The 23,448-nt window shown below is 42.4% G+C and overlaps 1 protein-coding gene across 1 annotated transcript; it reads right to left on the reverse strand.

The window, feature by feature from the left end:
- Positions 1-1,909: 1,909 nt before the first annotated feature.
- On the reverse strand, positions 1,910-18,276 carry LOC130266866 (xenotropic and polytropic retrovirus receptor 1-like). Its single transcript, XM_056516146.1, has 7 exons — positions 18,100-18,276; positions 10,880-11,103; positions 6,524-6,673; positions 5,901-5,984; positions 5,334-5,415; positions 2,340-2,527; positions 1,910-2,110 (listed from the first exon to the last, which is right to left on the reverse strand). Exons 1-7 carry the CDS (start codon positions 18,269-18,271, stop codon positions 1,910-1,912), a joined length of 1,101 nt encoding a protein of 366 aa, XP_056372121.1. The 5' UTR covers positions 18,272-18,276.
- Between the last annotated feature and the right edge of the window lie 5,172 nt (positions 18,277-23,448).

The raw sequence follows: 23,448 nt of genomic DNA on the forward strand, positions 1-23,448 counted from the left end.
AGCCCACACAAGGGCACTCAGGGGCTTCTCATCTGCCAGCAAAGGCACAAAGAATGCTCACCTAAGCACACAGCAAGAAAGAAGAGCCTGGCAGGGGAATTAGACTTTACTACATGCTAAATAACTTTGCACTCAGAGGAAGATCAATTCTGATGCCAATCTCCATCCCTCAGGGATTAGCACAAGAGATGCCATCCCCAACAAGCAGTTGATGTTGATCACAGGTGGAGGCTGGAAGCCTCCTAGATCCATGAGGAAATGCACACTCAAGCATGCCCCAGAAAAATTGGAAGTGCCAGTAATGCTCTGCTACACCTGATATGTCAGATTTTGCTTTGGCTGGAAATGAAACGTATGAAATGTGTGAAGAAAAATGCTCACCAAACATAATTTTGTGTGAATAGCACAGTTCTAAGGTTTTCTGGGAAGTGCTTACAAGGGCATTTAGTGACAGGACAAGGGGGAATGGCTTAAAACTGATAGAGCATAGGTTTAGATGGGATATTGGGAAGAAATTCTTCCCTGTGAGGATGGTAAGGCTCTGGACAAGGGTGCCCAGAAGAGCTGTGGCTGCCCCATCCCTGGTAGTGTCCAAGGCCAGGCTGGACAGGGCTCAGAGCAACCTGGGATCATGGAAAATGTCCCTGCCTGTGGCAGAGGGGTTGGAACTCAATGACCTTTAAGATCCCTTCCCACTCAGGCCATTCCATGATCCTACAACTCTATCTCAGACTGCAGCACAGTCTGGAGATCACTGGGACAGGGCAGGAGCTGCAAACAGCCTAACAGCTCAGTGGAGACTGAGAATCTCACCCTGGCAAGATATTAAGGTAAATTAGCACAGATACTGCTCATGTGGTTAAAGCACATCCAGTGCTTCCCCTCGCACCAGGGGACAGCAGCCAGACTAATGAGGCTTGGGACTAAAGGTACCTCTGTGAAGGATGGCTGAGTGCTGGAAGGCACAAAGGAAGAAGCTGGGATAGCAGCAAGCCAGCAAATCAAATAAGAGAGGTGAGCAGACAGAGGTTAATTCACTGTGTGTGTACCTGCATGCACGTCCTCAAAGCATGATGCTGTGCCTCATCTCTGCTGTGTTCCAGATAAAGTTAATTGTTTTAATTGGCATTAAAATGATTCTATGAAGAAAACCAGCCAGCCAAACCCTCTTCTGCCCAAAGCTCTCAGAGCAGTGCCAGCAAGAAGAAGGTATCAGGAGAATCAGCTTGATTAAAGCCAATTTAAAAGGGTGCACAGGGTGGGGAAGAGCATGTGAAACAGCCATTTGGGAACAAACTCATGAGTCACTCTGCAAGTCTGAAAACTGTTCTTTCAGAGTTCCCACCTATAACTGGAACACTGAAGCAGCACACATATTTACATTGAATTTACCAGACTTATCTTACAGGAAAATAAAGAGCTCAGTCTCAAACAAAGAGTTGGTTTAAGAGCACAAACAGAAAAAAACCCCACCCATGAACATAATTTTATAGGCAGTAACATTTCCAAAGGTTCTCTCTCCATCAGTTAACCCTCTGAATGTTGGCACTATCACAGTTTGGGCTCAGGAGCATCCATGCAGACTTGCCTTGGAGCACTGCACTTCTAATCAATCTGCTTCACTAGGTTAAGGAATAAACAAGCAAAGACATCCAAGGGTTTCCACACATGCAAAAGTTTGTAAGCAGCTGTCTATAGAAGGTTAACAAGTCAACTGGTACAGGAAGCAGAATATGCTTGTGCAAACCCATCCTCAAGAACTATCTGCAGTCAACACCTGATCAGGTCTGCTCTATAAATCACCATGGTACCAGCTCCCCCAGCATCCCTTTTTCCTGAGGTTAGTGACACCTGTATACACTTCACAGCTACTGCTCAGCCACAGCATTTTAAAAAAAATGATTTTATTTCAACCAGCTTTGACACTTACCAATAGTTTGAGCAGCCAAAAACGGGACTTGTAATACAAGGTTTTGGTAGGGTTGATGAGAAAAAGCAACATGAAGCCGTACAAGATGAGTGGGTTCACCTGCATGGGGATGTAGGTGAATTTACCATATATACATGCCAGCAGGCTCAGGCACCACAAAACACCCAGGAAACCAGCAATCTGCAGGGAAAAAAAACAACCACACAGATACCTAATGAAAACACAGCCTGAAACCTGCAATGTGTTCTCATTAGAAGAAAAGGGAGAGCAGTGCTCAATCCTGTAATCTAATCAGACTTGAGCAACTTCCCCTTCTAATTGTATTAGGAGTCCTTGCCAGGAAACAGTGCAGGATTTATCCTGCTGATCCCCAGCATGGCTCAGCCACTCTAAAATCCCTCCTGTTCACCTCAAAGAGATGTTGATGGGACAAGTTGCTGCGGGGATTGAGTTCGAAGATGAGGACGTGGTTGACTCCAGCCTGTCTCCAGCCATATGTGTTGATACCCAGGAGAAAGAGGAATTCTATCAGGAGAAAGCCACCTCGATAGATTCTCACCAGTGGCCACACATTTGGTCCATCTATAAAAGCCACACCTGGCAAAGACAAAAAAAGGGAAGGATTTTAGGGATAGCAAAGGTCATCTCACAAAGCAAGGCTTTATCCTGGTTCTCAGATTTTGGCTGTACCCTGAGAAAACAGGGTAACACATGTACACAACTGCATGCTCCAGCAAGTGGAGGACTTTGTGCCTAGCCTGCCAGAGGATTTAGGAGTATTCTAGGGAAAATTCCCTTTCAGCTGCTGTAATCGAATCATTAGCAGCATCCCTGCCTCACACTACAGGCACAAGGGACAGCACCAGCATAAATCTGGCTAGAGGCACTTAAATATTCTGGTTTAATAGAGATGAAATCCCAACAGACAGATACACAAACACTTCAGCTCCCCACAAAACCAAGAGGAACCATTTACAGCATTTAAAACAATGCTAAACCCTCCTAATCACTGAACTCAGTACAATGGTAATGCAATACATATTCATGGCCAGCATTACAACACCCAGCCCCACCCAAACAGAAATCCCAGCTCAAGGCAGCAGTGCTGGAAAGCCTGTTGCTTCCTTTCCAGGGGTTTGGAAAGAAATGTGCTTCATTTCAAACAACATAAACCTCTGTGCAAAGGACAGTCTCCTCTGGTCACTAGGCAGAGGTTTGATGAGAAAAGCATAAATAAAATACAGTTATTCAATCCCCAGTTTTAGTTTCATTGAGTTTCTCACCCACATGCTTTCTTAGAGGGGCAAAACAAAGAATGTGCACTTTACAGAACTGAGGCTGAGAATTTATTCCCACAGACCTGGCTAAAATACAGCCCCAAGTTTTTCAAACTTTTTCTCAGAGAAAGCAAATCCACAGGGAATTTCATGTGTTCAGCATCTACATTTTATATTACATAACTTACAGAGAAAGAGCTGTGGAAGAAATAATGACTGCTTGAAATTTAAAACTTAAGACTCTTGGATTCAGGCAAAACAGAGTCAGCTTTTGGACAGAAATGACACACCCCCAAAAAAGCTGAAAGAAGTGAGTCTTAAATGTGGAAATGTAAAAAAAGATTTTCAAATTTTTACCTGAAAACCAAGGGAAATTACAAAATGAATAAGGTTGGAAGGAACCACAATGGGTCATCTGGTCAAAACTCCAAACAGGGTAGAGTAGCCACGAAAATACTGACTAAGAAATGAAAATATCCCTGGTGATAAGTCTAATGGCAGCCTAAATCTCAAACAAGAGCAGGACCACAGCAAGGGTATGAGATTTTGCATGAAATCTGGCAGGTTTCTGGTTAACAAAGCAAATGCACATTTCTGTGAAATTCCAACCTCACTTAGACACTAGCTTTCACCTAGGGAAGCCCATACAGAAACAGAATTTGTCCTCTTTAGGGTGACACCCTCCTGGGATCCACTTGTAGCTCTGCAGCCTTTAACAGACCCCAAGTGATGATGAACTCATGTCTGTAAAATGCTGCTGCTGTAGTTTTCAAATCAGGCAGTACAGCACTGGGTTACTGACAGAAGCCATGTTCTGACACTGTTTCACAAATTCTCCACATAGAACACTAAAATCCTATCTTAGCTGGACAAATCACAGAAACAATTTGGCAAAAGCAGCTGAGAGGTTAGCAAAGTATGAGCCAATTAAAAACACCCACTGCACTTGGAATCCAGGTTTCTGCCCAATATCTGCAGTAATGTTTAGCTACTAGATCATGCTTGCTGATACAACACACCAATTACCCACACTGGGTTTGTAACACCTGCTTTAGAGACAGAATCATTTTTATGAATTCCTTCTCACAACTGAGTCACTCTCTCATTCTTTAGCACCGAGAGGGAAAGCAAACACAACTGGCTTCAATCATATTTGCATCTCACACAGAGATCAAACATTGAAGTAACAGAAATGATGAATAAAGAACAGTTTCTACACATTAAACAAGCCCTTCATGCAGATGGGTCAACTGCATGCCTCTACCACAGGAAGACCAAATGGGAAGCACTGCAAACAGCTCCTCAAACAGAGGCATTTTATCCCAAGAGATAGCTGGATCCAATTACAGAAACATCCGATTAAAAACTCTTTTAAGTCAGAAAAACACAGACATGGGCTTTCCCTAATGCAAGAGCTCCTAAGTTGATTTGTTAAGCCTTTTCCTTTGTACTGCTTAAGCAAGTTACAACACTCCAGAAATCACACACACAATTAGTAAAGCCGCTTGTGATTAAGCTCTGTGTCTGGATCTGCAGCACTAACGTGGCTCTTACTCTAATCAGGGGCCAAACTCAGAAGGCACAAAGCAGAATAAAGCCAGGGCCTGAGAGATCCACCCATTAATTGTAGCTGTTAAACAATCTTGCCAACATCTGCCAATAAGAAAAAGTCAATTAATTCCATTAGTAGATTCCAGGCATTGAAATCCTAGGAATGTCCACGTGAATTCCTGATTTCCATCCCGAGTGGCATCTGGTCACATGGCTCTGTGTCTGGTGGTATTTTCTTTAGGGAGTCAATACCATGTAAAACTCAAGTTCTACAAGCACCTGTGTCAAGGTGGGAACGGGCTGTGTATTCCCAGAATGATAACAAAAATATGTTTTTACACATAGATGTTGCACCCTCAGAATATCCCTCCAAAAATAAGGAGGAAACCAGAGGAAAAGGATTTTTGTGTTCAGAATTCACATATACAACATGAGAAAAACCCCAACCTGCTGCTGAGCAGGACTAGTAGTTCACACCAGTGTGATATGGCTCTGATTTAACCCAGAACATCCAGGTGCAGGCCCTCCCTAAGTGAGGAGAATACACCCAAACCAAGGCATGGCAGGACACCTACCTGAAAGTATGACAGTGACATTCAGTGCAATGAACAACCCGCAGAACAATCCAACCCTGAATGTAGTCCAGGCTGGTACAGGCTGTGAACAAAGCCATGGCAGAATTAAGGTGAGGTAAACAGGTTACCAGCACAGTCAGATTAGTTTGCAGAGCAAACTTAAAACCAGAAACATAAGCTCCTGATCCCTGATTCTGATTGCACCCTTGCTCTTGAAGTGAGGTTTTTTAAAATTCAAAATGCTGTGTAATATTCTTGCCGTCTTGAAACAGAGCTTGGGCATCTCAGTGCCCCATGAAAAATATTCCAGACCACACAAACACTAAGCATATGCTTTTATTAGCACAAATTTCCTTTTTCCATTTATCTCCTCCCTTCATTACCTTGTCTGCATGCATTAGGAGCAGTAACCTATTTCCAAACCTTCCGGAACTAAAGCAGATTATCTGGCCCAGCCCCTTGCATGCTCACATCAATTATTTCCACTGTTTTGTTCAGATGTTGAATCTGATTTGGCACCCTGACAAGTGTGAGGAGCAGCTCTGCTGCACAGCCCTCATCTCTCACCTGAGCTGCTCCTAAGGGCGGAACACGCAAGCGTTTCATTGCCTTCTGTCTGTCTCCATCTTCCAACTCGTTGGTCACCACTTCCTAAGGAGACAAAGACACACACCACTCAAGTCCATCTGAATGATGAGCATGTGGTAAAACCAAAACTAAAGGTTGGTTTCCATGTAACAGCTGAGCCCTGGCCCAGTGTTTTTTTAATACAGAGACATGAAAAGCTCACCATGCTGCACCAAGTTCCTTCATGGCAGAAGTCAAGGCTGCACTAGGCTTTGCCAAGGGAAAAGGTACCAGCTGAAGAGAACATATCTGTATTTATGTAAGCACTGCCAGAAGTCAGTGGCATTTCAAAAATCAATAAGTAGCCATCTTGGCAAATACAAGCTACAGAGAGGGCAAAACACTATGGAAATTACAGTGTCATAGAACAGTCTGGGTTGGAAGGGACCTAAAGATCTTGTTCCAGCCCCCTGCCATGGGCAGGGGCACTTTCCACCAGAACAGGTTTGCTCAGAGTTCCATCCAACCTGGGCTCGAACACTTCCAGAAACCAGCAGTGACCAAAATCCCTTTTTTTTTCCTGCTAGCTAGAAGAGGAGCAGTGCCTAGGCCAGCCTCCTCACCTCAGTTTCAGAGATAAGCTGGTTGATCTTCTTGCAGGTGTAGAAGGGAGCCACCTCCACCTCGGCCACCCTCCACTCCGCCCCCCGCGCCGTCTCCAGGTTCTTGTCATGCTTCTTCAGGATCTTGCGGAAGCCAGTGAAGTTCAGGTTCTGCACACAAGGGAAAAAACATGCTGGCTTTTAAACCCCAGCCAACTCCCAAAAAGAGGAATGGCTCTCTCTCTCCAGTGCTAGTGAGAATGGAATAGTTAGTCAGAATCAAAATCAGGCTTCTGAGTTCTTACTTTACTAAACGAATATATAATCCTAGCAAAAAAAGAAAAAAAAGTTTGGCTCAAGGGCATAAAACCTACCTAAACCTTTTTATTTCCTGAAAAGCCAGATCACTTCCACCTTCCTCCTTTATGCAAGAAGTGACCTGATGCTACCTCGAAGACAAATAACCCTTAAGGGGTTTTCCCTTCTGAAGAATCTGAGCTACTGACTTCTTTGAACTTTACACTGGTTTCAAATCAAGTTCTCCAGTTAAATTATTATAGAAGGGAAATCTTTGTATGAAAGTTGTCAGTGCAGCAGATTAAATCCAGACAAGTGCATCCTCACAGCAGCACGGTTTTTTTCACAGAGTATGTTGCTCAATGACTGCAAAACCAGCTTGGGCTGGCAGCTGTGGGAGCTTTAACTCTCCAGTCTGTAGAGACAAGCACACAATGCTTGAAACAGGAATCAACTGTTGATTTCCAAGTTATAGATGATCCCTGATTCAACACCCATGCACAGTACCTAAGACATGCAAAGCTCATCACAGAGCAGCAATTGCTGTGCCATGATGTATTTGCAATCCTGCATTTCACTGCGCAGGAAGTGCCACCTAAAAACCTCAATGTTTCATTCAAGCAACAGCAGAAACACAGAGAGACCATGGCAAGACCCACTTCTGAAAAAAGCTTAGAGACCAGCTTGTAAAGAAAGCCAGAGAAAACAGCAAAATCCAATACCCTGGGGAAAGGCACCAACTTCTCACTGAAATTATTTTCAATGTAATTATGCTTCGAGTGATTTAATGCCAGACCCTCCCATCCAGGTGGGAAATGAGGCAGGGGAAACAGGAGCAGGAAGCCAAAGCTTTAATGACCTGCCTTAGTGCAGACAAGACACTTTAATTATATTCTATTGGAATAGCCAGAATTCCACCCAAGGAGAGCAGAACATCTCATTAAAAACTGCAACAAAAGGATGATTTTGGTCAGGGATCTTTCTGTGGCCTGAAATAACATCCCTTCATCTGTCATGGGTACAATCCCAGCCTAAATCTTGGGTGCCCTGACTGGCTGAGATATGTTTATACCAGACACCCTAAAATCTATCCAGTGGCATTTCACCCTCTGGCTGCAGAAACTCTGCAACCTCAGAGTGCATGATTAAAGCACTGCTGGTCACAGTGATGCTTCTGACAACAAACACACAGTGATGGGACTGTGCAACAGAACAAACACCATTTACGCAGTCTGATACTTGGCTATTCTTTCTGCTTTTATTTGGCAAGGGGGTCTTCTCCAAGCCTGACCTCCATTTCTGCTGCATTTTGTGGAAAAAAAAAAAAAAAAAAATCAAAACCCTCCACAAACAACAAACAGTGCAACTTAGGAAATAATATAATGCAACATCAAGTAGAATCAAATAATGGACTCAAAAATCTTTGCTCATATATGTCAGGAAATGCACCAGCAAGGTAATTTAATAAAACTGGCTTGGGCTCTATTATTCACCCAATAAATGCACTGTATTATATACAGAATAAGTAACTAAATATTCTATGCTTAATTTCTCAGCATTTGTTTGTCCTAAAACAGAGCATTTCAAATAAACAGATTCTCTAGAATAATACACTGCTGGTAACAATAAATTAATTTTATCAGAAGTTTAATCATTGATAAGTTAAACATGTAAGATCTGCCCTGGAGACTGCTTATAGTTTCATTTGATGTTTAGTTTGTGTAACTCAGGAATGAATGCATTTGTTCAGCCCTTAGAGACAGAGGAATTTGCTTCAGGTGGATTTTCTTTCCTCAGTAACCCAACTCAAGGCATCAGCATTTCATCAAAGCCAGTTTGATATTTATAATGCTGCTGCTGATTTCATTCTATCTCCTACATGAAGGGCTCAGGCACATCTTGTTATTGTTTTTCCTTCTTTCCAAAACTGTAAGAGCTTGAATATTACTCATTGTTATATTCTAAGCTCAAGAGTGATTAACAACAGTAGTACTCTGGGATTTACTTTTATGTCTGTTTTTGTGTTTGTATTCCTTGGTACTCCTACACTTCAATACCAATTTGAAAATTTTTCTCATTCTCTCTCTGGTGTAATGTTGTAGAAATAAGCTCTTCTGCCTCTGCAAAGTGTGAAAGCTATCAAAACCAGATGGGGTGTAGATCAATATTTAATAGACTTACAGTGGGTCTGGACTCCTGGTAGCAAAAAGCAAAAATACCAGTGCACAATCTGCCTTTCCTCACAGAGGAATAGCAGGAAAAGATTTCCCAAAGGAATGACCCAGATCAGCCCCTATTTAAATTCATCAAGCCTCAGAATTGATTTTTTGTAATTAAAAGTGCAGCTGTCTTCTGTTAAAAAAGAAAATAAATGTTAAGTGAAGAAATCACAGCAGGTGATGCTGCTTCACTCCATTCCTAAAAAGATGCACATAATCCACCTTTCCCAGGAATTTGAACTAGGAACTACCACTAGTAGTTAAAGAGCTTCATTAAGAAACTCAGAGTTTCCAGACACATGCTCAAAGATAACATCAGTGTGGGAGAGGTGCAAGTAGTCAGAATTTTGGGAGAATAAGTTCTGTCCATACAGCAGGTATTGAAGTTATTCTGACTGTGAATTTTGTTTAGTAAAAAAGATCTGTTGAAGATCTAAATACAGATGCAGTCAATTTAAGCTCCAACGTTCTTATTTAACAAGCTAAAACCTCTCACAGTAAAACACTTTAAAGCATTTCAGAGCATTTAACTGCAGAAGAGATAGCCTAGCCAAAAATATATTAACAGTTTCAGATTTTTATTTCAAGATTTTTGGAACAAGATCAGCATCTGCAATATGTATCAGGCCAAAAACCCAAGTACAACTAAAAATTTGTTTTCATACCTCAAGGCAAATAAGCCTGTATCCTGCAGAAATCAAAATATATATATTTTATTTAATTGATGTTTTTGCAAGAAATTCTGATACAGCAAGGTCACAGCCACTACCATGGTAACGCCAAGAGAAAACAGTACATTGGGATTTCAAGTTTCAGGACAAATATTAGATAAAAGAGCTTCTTCCCCAGCCTGCCTTGCATAGAACAACACATGACAGAAGGAAGAGGTCCTGCCTGGACAAAGGTGCTGGGATCAGCCAGCCCAGAAAAAGAAGAAGGAAAAGTCCTTCTGCAGGGCAGCTTAGCACTTCTAGCTCAATTAAAAACAACCAGGTATACACTGCTACCTGCCTTTTCTTTACAAGTGTTTAGGGGCCCCCAGTAAAAGGAAGAAACAGGTGAAAAACTGAGTGAGGCAACTCGAGGACACATACCTTGGGTTGCCATACAGGATGTGGCCAGAAATGTGTATTCTGTCCCCATCTGTTGAAGCCGGGTGGGGCAGTGACCCTGATCTCCTGGCACATATTATCTGCTCATGGGCCAGCTTTAAACCAGCTGGGCAATCATCTTTATCTTTCCCACAGCCCATCCTCCCTCCAGGAAGATATCATCTGCTGCTGGCCCATTCAGTCCCACTGCATGGCTGATAAAATTCCATCATCCCACTGGGAGATGCTCCAGCCAGGGGAGCAGCCAAGCCTTTCCTACCCAGATAAAAACTGACATTTTGGACACCAAGGGACCTTCTTTCCACTGCATTCCAGAGGAAAGCCAGACCTTTGCACATCATCCCTGCACCTTCAGAGGAAACTGCACCTTCTCCAGGAGCACTGCTCCAGCTGAACCACATCTGCCCCTGCAGGAGGATGCAGCCACCATTGAATGGGACTGGCTGCCAACACCCTGACTGACTGACGGGTGTCAGCTTGGATTCTGACCCTGGCAGTGTTTTGGGATTCTTCTGTGTAATACTGTATTTCTATTTGAATTTTCCTAGTAAAGAACTGTTATTCCTGATTCCCATATCTTTGCCTGAGAGCCCCTTAATTTCAAAATTATAATAATTTGGAGGAAAGGAGTTTACATTCTCCATTTCAAAGAGAAGCTCCTGCCTTTATTGGCAGACACCTGTCCTTCTAACCAGGAGCACACAAACACACAAAGCAGAAGGCGTTTGCAGCTGGCTCGCTGTGGGTACCTGGTAGTTCTGCAGCAGGATGAGGCTGAGGTAGAGCTCACTGAAGGCCAGTTTCAGGTCTCTGATGTTCCTGTGCTGGACACGCTCCTCGTGGGACAGGTGGAAGACGGGCTTTCGGCGCCGCTGCAGCGTGGAGGCGCCGCTGGCCTCCTTCTGCGCGTCCAGCGTGGACTGCAGCTCCGTGCGCAGGGTCGTGAACCGGCGCTGCGCCTCCGCCAGCTTCTCTGCGGGCAGGGACACGGACAGTCACCGGGCAGGGTCACACAGGCCACCCCAACGCCTTCATCTAGCTTTTATACTTCTCATGTTCATTTCTGCATTAGTGCACGACTCTGAACTTCATATAAAGTGTTAGCAAGTTCTCCTCACAGCTCAGTCAGACCAAACAATCCTTTTCCAGCCCCAGAACCAAGGACACCACTGCAGCCTCATGCCTAAAAAGTGTAAACAACTTTATACTTTTTATCCTGGGAACTGAGGAGAACAACCTGGGAGGTTGGGACTTCATAACCTGAAGCTGTAATTGGATAGTTGTCCTGGGTTGCAATAGAGGATGTGACCAGAAATGTGTATTCTGTCCCCATCTCCTGAGCCGGGTGGGGCAGTGACCCTGATCTCCTGGCACATATTATCTGCTAATGGGCCAGCTTTAAACCAGCTGGGGCAATCATCTTTATCTTTCCCACAGCCCATCCTCCCTCCAGGAAGATATCATCTGCTGCTGGCCCATTCAGTCCCACTGCATGACTTATAAAATTCCATCATCCCACTGGGAGATGCTCCAGCCAGGGGAGCAGCCAAGCCTTTCCTACCCAGATAAAAACTGACATTTTGGACACCAAGGAACCTTCTTTCCACTGCATTCCAGAGGAAAGCCAGACCTTTGCACATCATCCCTGCACCTTCAGAGGAAACTGCACCTTCTCCAGGAGCACTGCTCCAGCTGAACCACATCTGCCACTGCAGGAGGATGCAGCCACCATTGAATGGGACTGTGCCAACACCCTGACTGACTGACGGGTGTCAGCTTGGATTCTGACTCTGGCAGGGTTTGGGGATTGTTCTTTGTAATACTGCATTTCTATTTGAATTTTCCTAGTAAAGAACTGTTATTTCTATTCCCATATCTTTGTCTGAGAGCTGCTTGATTTCAAAATTATAATAATTTGGAGGCAGGGGCTTTACATTCTCCATTTCAAAGAGAAGCTCCTGCTTTTATTGGCAGACACCTGTCCTTCACACCAGGACAATAATTAACCCAAATATGTAAATAGATCAAAACTTATAAAAGTGTGAAAACTCATGACTTTGAGTCCATCTTGGGTGGAGCCATGGCCAAGCTCTTGTACTGCCCAAGGTGAATCCTTTGAGGGCATTCTAATTTATTCCTTTTAACATTGCCTAGCCTCCATTCCAGGCAGCCTCTGTAGGCATCAACCCAGCCCTAAAAACGCTGCACCTGTTCCTCAAGTAACGTGCCTATGGGTAAACTGCACTGTACTGCATGGCCTGCCCCCATGGTGCATTAAACTCAATAGCTCTGCACATTTCTCTTTTCACAGGATGGAATCTCAGACTGGTTTGAGTTAAAGGCCATCTTATTTCAACTCCCTGCCATTGGCAGTGACACCTCCCACTTGTTCTTTGTCCAGCCTGGCTGTGGACGCTTCCAAGGATTGGCATCCACAGCTTCTCCCGGCTGTGAAACCTGTGCCAGGGCCTCAGCACCCTCACAAGGAAGAATTTCTTCTTCATATCTAATTCAAACCTGCCCTCTGTCACTGTGAAGCCAATCCCCCTTGCCCTGTCTCTCCATATCCTTGCCCAAAATCCCTTTCCAGCTCTCTTGGACCCTTCAGGCACATGAAGGGGCTGTAGGGTCTCCTTAGAGCCTTCTCTTCTCCAGGCTGAACATCCCCAGCTCTTCCAGCCTGGATCTGAGCAGAGGTGCTCCAGTCCTCTGGACCCACTCTCCCAGCCTGGATCTGAGCAGAGGTGCTCCAGTCCTCTGGACCCACTCTAATGGGTCCATGTACTTCTTGTGCTGTAAGCCCTGGACCTGGATGCAGAACTCCAGATGTGGGCAGAGTAGAGAAGGAAGCTTTCCTCATTAAACCTATGCAAACACACAAGTTCTCAAGAAAAAAGAAAATTAATGTGGTCAAAATCGACAGGCTGTCCCTTCAGCACCGACTAAAGCAGCAGTAGCCAGGAACTGAGACCTCTGAACTTCCATCCCAGCTTTGATTTCTGGAGGATGCTCAGTCCAGCAGCACACAAATACCTGCTAGGAATGGAAGAAGCTCAGCCTGTACCTGGAGACTGCAGCCCAGCACAAGGACAGCAGGGCAGGCTGTCCCCACACTGGCTGGAGGCAGCAGGCAGGCAGATAGGGTCTCATCCAAATACCAAAGCACTGACCACACGTCTACTCTGAGCACAGAAAAGCAGCTCCTCTTTCCCAGATAAATCAAGTGCAGCAGAAGCATTAGAGAAAAATCCTGTTAGACAATATTATGAAACATGACAGTGAGTAAGCAAAGCGTTTTTCAGATCTGTGCACCCACTACTGACTACATGTTTACTATCTTTTCATGTGACAGTAGGGAAATCAAAGAAGACAAACCCCACACTTCAAATGTGACACTGAATTTTGTTACTCAGAGAGCAGCACGGCCCCTCTGCCAAGCTCCCAGCGACAGACAAACACAGCTCTGCTTTGATCAGGAGTTAAACACTGCTGGCTGCTGTACACGATCCACTGCAATAATCTATCCCTCTTTTCCTCACTTTAGAAGCATTGCCTTGTTATTTACTGGTTAAAGAGGCCACCAGCCTGCACTTAAATGTCATTTTAATGTGTTTTCAGAACAAGTCTCTCTCTCACACCTCAATTATGAAGAAGGTATTCCTTTAAACATGCTGCTTTATGTACTCTCAGAAAATAATATTTTTGGCTAAATAACAATCTTTTAAAGCTAAAACCAGCATAGTTGAGACTGTTATTGTTCTCTTTGTTCTGTACAACTGATTCCTTCCAGGCTTTTCTTCCCCTGCTAGGCTACAATCACAGCCTTGGCATCTCTGTTGATAAGCAGGGTCACAGACCATGGGTGTTGGTGTTGGCCAGGAAGGTGCTGACCAGGTTCACAGTGCTGGAGCCACCTCCACCCAGCAGGACACCAGAAACCACAGAGCCACAAGGCCCCTCTACTATGCAAAGCTCTGCCCCAACAGCCTCCTGCATGCCAATATAATTCTCATCATTAGTATCTTACATAACTCAGTGATAATTCTCAATTGCTCCCCACTCACATGTAAGACTTACTCTTCCTTTTCCTTTGTCTCACTCAATTCTGCTTAATTTTAAGAGCAAAAGTACTCTATAAATAAATTAACAGTGCATAGGGTATTTGCCAGATGAAGAATGCATTTCCAAACAGAAAATTGGGATCATTATAAGAAATTAAGTACAGAGGAGCCTGAAACTCTAAATTTCTTGCTTATAAACTTTATTAAAGAAAGAAGATTTAAAATGCAGGAAAGGGCAACTCCTCTCTGACAACTTCCACAGCTGCACAGACTCCACCAAACAGAGGCAATGCAGCCCACAGTGAGAATTGTCTGCCCACAGCCTATAACCACATAATATTTACCACAAGATCAGACTGCAAAAACAATAATCCCTCCACACTATGGGGACTCCCTAGGGAAGAAGGAACAGATATCTGTTCAAATCAAAAGCCTTTGTATAAATAAAGCTCACAAGTTCATTCTCTATATTGAAAACATCTATTAAACCATCTGTGATACACTGAGATTTCTTTTAAATCAAATCAGTAGATATGGAAGAGTTTAAACTTATATTTTCAATTGAAAGCACTGTTCCACTGTCCTGATGTCCAGAAAAATCCTAACATCCATCAATCTAATAACACAATATTTAAAGAAAATATGATGCCTTGAAATGTTTATGACTACAGCTATCCATAAAAAATGCCACTCCTGAGAAACAGCCATCCTGTCACCACCTTCCCTCTCCTGCACTGACTCCAGTTATCCCATCCACAAATCACTTCATTTTATTAAAGGATGGTTTTTTTTACCATCAAGACTCAATGCAGAAGCAAAACAAAACAAAATAAAACAAAATGTGTGCTGCTGTTCTGAAAACCTCCTAGGGAATGGCCCAGGGAAGCAGCAAAGGATAGAAATGAATTGCTCAGTTTGCAGCATACTCCAAAACCAGTGAAAAGTCATATACCACTATCACTAATTTAGCACTATCCACCACTGATTTAACAGTCTGAAAAGTGACTTTAAAAAATATGTCACTCAAGAGAGTTTAAAAAAAGCTTAGAAACTGGAACCACTCTTGTCTTGCAGCATTTTGCATGACCTGATGCCCACAGAGCCCTCAGCTCAAGTGTAATTTCATGGCAAAGTCTAATGAGAAATCCAAAATCAATAGCAGCAGACTTCAACAGAAGTGCTTGCCATAAAGCAGCAGCTTTGCCCAAAAAATGCTGTTAGATCCTAAGAGAGTCTAAAGAGTTATCACCTCAACTACTCAGTTCCAAGCTGGTTTTTGACTTCATTTTCCAAATTTAAACAAAAGTTCACACATAAGGATGATGAAAAAAGACTACTGCACTAAAGAAGCAGCAAAATTTCTCCCCAAATTCCAGTTTACATGGGTATGATCAAAGCCTGTCTCACCAGAGAGATGATCAACAGCCTGAATCTCCTGCCAGCTACACATTTGAGGCAGCCCCTTTTAGCATTCCTTCCCTTCCCTCCTTGTACATACTGTGTTCAATATTTTGCTTTCCAATTTAAAATGAGGGTTTCCTACAAATAACAAAACCATTCCTAAATTAACCACTGAAATTTGTTTAGCCAAATCCTGATGATGGTGATTTAAAATATAACAAACCTGTCATCTACAAAATCCCAAACATAAACCAAAACCGGCCACAGACAAAACTTTAGCTCTTGAATAGGCATTCCTCTGCTGGAACCATCTGAAGATTTTACTGCAGTTCTTTTTTCTTACAGTTGGGGATAGATCTTCTTGAGCACAGTCAAAAAAACTGGAAATTGTTTATCAGATCTGATTTAGTTAATGGCAGTTTTCCTTTCCACTGAGCTGGGATAATGGGCTGGGGAATTAAGGCAATGTTTGAAGGGAGCACACAGGGAAGGGCAAGGAAAGGGTTTTGCAGCAGTCACTCCAGCTCTGAGTGCTCTGTGGAGGAACTGGGGTTCAGGATCAGGCCACCCCAAGAGGATGAGCTTGTTTTTGCTATGGCAATCCTGGGTCATGCTCACTGAGGAGCCTTCAGCACAGGGAAAATGCTCTCTGCTTCATTTCCTCAGCAACAGAAAACTTGATTTTCTTGAAAATGAACAATGTTTACTTTAGTAAAGACAGGGGTGTAATAAGCTGTGTAATAAACCTTTAATAAATAGGATGTGCCAGGTCATAATCCAAGCCAACACATGCCTGGAGTTACAATAGGGTCCAATGTGACAAATTTCTGACACAATCAAGGGTAGGAACCACTGATGGAACATTTATTGCTGTAGCTCAATGCTAATAACCCTAATAACAGGTTTCCCTTCTATGGAAGTCACGTCGCTCTTCTGCAAATAAAAGACTTATTTTAATCTTATCACAGGAGAATTTCAAATTACATGTATTCTCTCCTGGAACTTTTTGAAATGACAGCTAGCTGAGGAAAAAACCAACCCTACCCTATGTTATTAATGCCATTTAAACAATGCTGGAATGGGTTCATACATGTGGGTGCACGTGTGGCAGCAGCTCCTCATTAGGGAAAATTATAATCTGCATTGTGCATCTAAATTGACAGAACTTCCTGCACAGAGTCTAGCTCACAATGCACAGGATCTGATACAGCTCAGAAAGGAAATTTCTGAGCATAAAAGCCTCAGATCTGGGATAGAGCACAGAATCTCCCAGGGAAACAACACAGAGCAGTGCTGAGTTAGGTATGTATAAACTGTGTGCAGAAAAAGCCTCTAAAGTGTAAAACCCAGCTGACCTAATAAAAATCATCAGTTTTACCTAAAAAACTGTCTCTTGTCCTGACACTCACTCAACTGCAGAGAGCTGGGAGAGCAGGCACAGCCAGCCCAAAGGAGATTTACTTCCCTAGATGGAAGCTGAACAGAGGGAAGCTGCAGCGCTCAGCCACTGCATCTGTCATGCTTTCAGCTATCCTCAAGTTCACAACTCAGATCCTGGCTGCCAGTGAAAGAGCTAGCAATAAAGTCATCACCCAATGGTTATGAAAATATTTTGCACAATTCAATTGTGCCTTTGTTACCAGATTAAAATCAGAACTAGAAAAGGCTACCATATTTTACTGTAAATCCTTTTTATAGCACTAAATTAATAAATCAGCATGTTAAGAGAAAGTATAGAAGCTGTATCTTCATTTAAATGCTCTCCTTTAAACCTCACCAAAAGAGGCTGAAAATCATCTGAAGTGTAAAGGCAGGAGGAGCCAGAGCACACCAAGCCTTTTGTAGTAATTTTACAGGGTGAATTTCCAATTAATCCATTCTAAAGTAGCTTTCAAAACACAGGAGAGGAAGGCAACTTTCTCAGAGGAAACAACAGAAACCAGCACTTGATATATGACACCTAGAAATCCCCACTGTACCATCACAACATTTTTACTCAAAATATGCAGTCCATGACAATTGCTGCTGGCTTTTGTAGCCCAGAAAGCTGCAGGAGCTTCAGTAAGAGTTCAGTGTTTAAAAACTTGTTGAACCCATTAAGATGATCAAGCTACCATACACAGGCAAGCCCAGGAGAGCTTTTCCTGCAGAAGCTCAGCAAACACCAGCTGGGAGGCTCAGCACACTTAAAACATGGCCAGGAGATTGGCAGCATGGATAAGCTAAAAGACTCTGTCCTTTAGTTTCAACAGTATCTCCATAAAGTTCAGCAGGATACCTTGAAAGTTTGAAGAAATGAAATCTGCCATTAATTCTCCCTCCAGCCAAATACAGGGTTTAGCTGCAGACCTGTGATTAAACCAGAGCAGTTTTCCAAACAAAACCACCCTCTAATTACCTGATGGTAGACCTGCATCACCACTGTGGTTATCCTGAAAGTCTGGGACCTTCAGGCCCTTTTTCTGCTGTTGAATTTTCCACAAATACACACAAAATAAGCACCTTACCTGAATAGAAAATGTTGATTTTGGCAAGTTCTTTCTCACATGTTTGGAAGAATTTCTCTTCAAACGTGGCAAAACATCTTTTCACCGTGTCCTCATCTGTGTCTACAAAACAAAATAGAAAAACAAAGAAGCTGTAACAGAAGAACACAGGAACAATTTTACAAGTGGCCATGGAAATAGTTCGTCAGAGTAAATCCAATTCTCCTTCACCCCACTGCTCTGAAATAGTTTTAATTCTTTTGCAGAAACTACATACCATCCCATAATTAAAGTCAAAACTTGGAGTTAAAGCAGCAATTCAGTCACCTTGTTATAAAAAATACAGTGCAGAATCTCAGAGACAGAATGCGTTTTCTAGTAATTAAGAAATTAGTTTAATGAGTAAAAAAAAAAAAAAAAAATCAAGACAGGCTATAATTACCAATTTCATTACTGTCAAAAACCAAATGTTCCTAATGCTGAAGCAAAGCACTCTTCATACCCTCCCATAGTTACAGCCCCTGAATCTTCATGCACTCTCACAGATTGCAAGGGTTAGTGTTAACACAAACAGGAAAATTAGGACTTTATTATGGTCTCAACAACGTTGAGAAATACATCATAGAACCACAGAATTGCCTCAGGTTGGATTAAGATGAGTGAATTCAATCACTGTCAAGCCCACCACTAAACCATGTCTCCAAGTGACACATCCAACATGTTTTTTGAACACTTCCAGGGATGCTGGTTCTACTAGATTCAAACAGATGTTGAAATACACATTATTAAATTGAGAAGATGACTGACTACATGAAAGTTTCATTCACTATCAGATACACATATTGGTCATAACCAAAAAAACTTTTTCTTTTGGCACTAATTTCTAGGTAAAATTAACCTCAAGAGAATATTTAAATACACAATTCCAACATTTAGATTTTTCTGATTTTTTTGTTTGTTTTGTTTTTTTTGTTTGTTTGTTTGGTTTGGCTCTAATATTAAGCACCACACACGTCACTACCATTTTTAAGGGATGGTATGGAAAGAGTAAAAGAACACAACATAAAATCTTGGAAGAAGGCTGTCTTCTTTTGGAGTTTGATGATGCTTAAAGAGTAAACAGAGAGAAAATAACCAGTTCTGCATGGATGTCTGGTGTCCACCACCCAAGGGCTTGCAGAGAGGAATTCTCAAGGGCTCCAAACCTGTTCCAAACTCCAAGCTTTGGCTCCCAGGGTTCCTTTCTTATCCAATCATTATACTTGCAGCTCTGTGGCTACTCCTGAGGATGAGGAACAAACAAACCCTGGAATGGGTTTGAGTCCAAAAATTGGGCTCCTGTTTGCTGAAGGAGAACCAGAGCAGCCCCAGGGGCTCATTCCAGCCCTGCTGGAGGGCTCTGGACCAAGGATGAACAATCCCACTGCACAGAGAGCTCCCACATGGATCCCTCCTCCTGGGCAGCCTGAGCTCTGCTCAGGGACATTTCAGGGACAGAAAATAACTCTGTCAGGGCTGGTCACTCCCAACAGCACAGTCACACCAGCTGCAGCATCCCAGTCTGGGGCCCTCCCAGTAAGGCTGATCTGAACTTGCCTCCAAGACTTCCAAATCCTTGACCTGACAGCAAAGCACAAACAGGGGAGGGGGGTGAAGCAACACAAAGTGCTATGCAATGCTCAAAATGCTGAGATTTTATTCACTAGTGTTTTGGGTTGCAATACCAGAAATGTGTATTCTATCACCATCTGTTGAAGCCGGGTGGGGCAGTGATTTTTATTTCTGTAGCACATATTATTTGCTAATGAGCTGTTTTTAAAACTAAGTAAGGCAATTATCTTTATTTTTTTTACAACTCAATTTTTTTTTTAGGAAGATATTATTTGCTGATAGGTCATTAACTCCCACTGCATGACTGATAAAATTCCATCATCCCACTGGGAGATGTTCCAGCCAGGGGAGCAGCCAAGCCTTTCCTACCCAGATAAAAACTGAGATTTTGGACACCAAGGTACCTTCTTTCCACTGCATTCCAGAGGAAAGCCAGACCTTTCCACATCATCCCTGCACCTTCAGAGGAAACTGCACCTTCTCCAGGAGCACTGCTCCAGCTGAACCACATCTGCCCCTGCAGGAGGATGCAGCCACCATTGAATGGGACTGTGCCAACACCCTGACTGACTGACGGGTGTCAGCTTGGATTCTGACTCTGGCAGGGTTTGGGATTGTTCTTTGTAATACTGCATTTCTATTTTAATTTTCCTAATGAAGAACTGTTATTCCTGATTCCCATATCTTTGCCTGAGAGTCCCTTAAATTTCAGAATTATAATAACTTAGAGGAAAGGAGTTTACATTCTCCATTTCAAAAAAACAGGCAGACACCTGTCCTTCAAACCAAAACAACTAGATGCTGAAAATTTGCAAATATTATTAATCAGGAGGTACCAAACCAGAGATGGACCTGAAAGGCAAATTCTCCATCACAAAAACTTGACCCATGTCTAGCAGAAAAGTTTATCTTGAGGTGCTTTCTGACATGGGGGAACACAATGAATATCTTGTTTTGTAAATTATTGACCAGTTCAAGAAATGACAAATAAGTGTGTTGAATGGTTTGATCATAATCTAAAGTTTAGAAGAAAATGGCTTTGAACACAAATCAACTCCTACTGGAAGCCCTTCCAAAATCCTTGAGATTAGGAATTCAGGTCTCTATCTCAACCTCAAAACACTGCTGACTCAGAGGAAAGCAAATTCTACATGAATTGTTCAAAACCCTTCTCCAAATGTCAAATGCCACCTTATAAAAGATATTTTGCAGACCAGGGTAGATGCCAGACTTAAAATAAAATAAATAAATAAAAAACAGGGATCTGTGTGAAGAAAAGGTTTCCCTTTGGTCGTGGTTCCACTCTGTTCAGTCACTGAGCTGCAGTAATGAAGTGCTGCCAAGGCTACTGGCTGTATTTATTTATTTCTTTCCCCCCAAGGCTAGGACAGGACAAGGCTGTTTTGCCATGAGAAAATCAGAGTGCCAGACCCCGGCCTTGGGTTCAGGAGCTCCATGACAACAGGGGCTGTTTCTAAAAGGCATCTAGCTATTGCTGCCAAGGAGGGCTGGCCTAACCTTCCTTTTGTTCTTTTTCTATAGCCTCAATACTCCATTTACCCTCAGCTCCATGAATGAGGCTGCCAAGCAGGCTGGCTGATCAATACTGCACCTTCCAGACCTCATCCTCCTATGGATTCCCTGTCCTGAAGAAAAAAATAAACAACAAAACACAGGAAGCCTGCAAATCTCTTGCTTTTACTTGCCAAGCCCAAACCAGCACAATCTAGATGTACTCCCCCCTGCCACATTTTCAGGTTTGCAGAGAGCTCAGATGTTGGCACACCTAAAATAGAACCAGAAGTTGAAAAATTAACATCCAAATTACATTCCTAAGCTGTCCCAAGCAGCCATTTCTCAGTGCTCCTCTCAACTCTTCATTTAATTTCTCATCTTCTGCAGCTGATGCATATAAACAAATGATCAGCATCCCAGGCTGCTCTGCTCACTCACTCCCTGGCAAAAACACATCAGTAAAAGTTTTCTTTGTTAGAGCAGTGCCCTTTAAAAATAATCATTTTTAATAAGATCTCTGCTCTTTATCATGCTGAATTTTAAAGGGCATTTAATTCCAAAAGATTAATTAGCTTTATTATGAGATCAGCACAGGTGTAGTTCTCTGAATCACCTTCTGTTTGCCACAAAACAGCTTTATCTGAGTAATGTTATTTCAACACTTCAGCTACAGAGGAGGCAATTTAATTTATGAGGAGGGATCTGAAATCTAGTCAAGTGAAAAAAAAAATCAAGCTCAACATTGGCAGTAAACACATCAAATAATACTGAACAGGTGATCACAAGTTTAACATCAGCACCACTTTGAATATACTAATTTTTAAAATTTTTCCACGCTCTGAAACCAGCACTCAACTAGGACTACAACAGAACTGTTATGAAAAATTAACAAGATTTAAAAGACAGTTTTCTTGTTTCTATAAGGACAGTAACTGCTTATACTTCTAGGCCCAGTGGCACTCTAGAGAAAAAAAGAAAAAGCCTCTTTTCTTGCTACTCAAAAGGCTAAAAAGTGGGTCACTATAATAAAAACACCTATCTGTCTCCAAAATCCCATCAGCTTTGTCTGTCTACTCAAGCATCACAATTCTCTCACACCCTTGACAGATCTGCAGCACCAAGATTCTCATTTCCCCAACCTTTTTACACAGCACAGTGAAATTCTGCAGGTAAAAAAATCAGACAGTGAAGTCTCAATGCAAGGACAGAGATTATGATCTTTACACCCCTGATGCGTCATCCTGGTGTTTATTGGGGTATTTTTCCAAAAGAAAGGTTTTTCCACAAGGCAACTCCCTTTCTCACAACAGAAGGCCACACTTGGGTCAGCTGCAAATTGGATCATTCACTGAAACTTTCAGTAAATATTAATCACTCACCATGAACTTTTATGTCCCATCTTGGGGCAAATAAAAGTTTGCTTGTCCAGACTTTTATGTGCTCTTCAAGTACAGCTGCAAACTGCACATGTAATGCTGTGCATCCCTTCTGGAATGTATTGCATCCACCAAAAGCAGAACTCAAATTAAAATACTGTAAAATCATCAGGGAAGAAACTTCATGAGCTAGTTGATATTAAAAATAATGAGAAGAAAATTCAAAGCAGGCTATACCTGCTTTTCTGAGCCATCACAGATGAGCTGGCCAGCTCTCCACTTAACAAATTCTTTAGCCCAAATGAGATCTGGTTATTAAATTATTGCCTTAAGTCTGGCAATAAAAAATGACCACTCAGGTAGCAAATGAGGCTGGCATTCCCTGCATGTGCAGGGTTTATATGTGAGCAGGGCAAGGAGGGGACAAGAACTGCTGCTGGTTACCAACACAAGTTCTCTCAGATTTTGCTTCACCATTTTGTTGTTTTTACCAATTAACCCAGAGTGAACAAAACCTATTTCAAAATACCTTTAGAAATGACAATTTTCAGATTGATAAAAATCCTGCTTTCTTAGTTTTTAGACTGTATCAGTGAAATCTTATAAGGAAACCAGCCAGCTTCTTACAGATGGTTTGTTTAGCTGGAAAGAAAAAGCAACCTCCACAACATGCCTACAAGCTAGACATCCAACCAAGTGTCTACTGTAAATTATTTCTATTTGTGACTCTGTAAACACAGATTCTAAAGCAATGACAGTGTCCTGGTATGAACTTCAGGTGCAGAAAAACCAGGCAAAAAAGTAATCCATGTGTGAGAAGGCAGCTGCAAGTGTCAGGTTTTGCATTTTACAGGGCACAGCTGTTCTA

Source organism: Oenanthe melanoleuca, unplaced genomic scaffold (assembly GCF_029582105.1).
Source record: "Oenanthe melanoleuca isolate GR-GAL-2019-014 unplaced genomic scaffold, OMel1.0 S304, whole genome shotgun sequence".
In the NCBI taxonomy this organism is placed as follows: Eukaryota; Metazoa; Chordata; class Aves; order Passeriformes; family Muscicapidae; genus Oenanthe; species Oenanthe melanoleuca.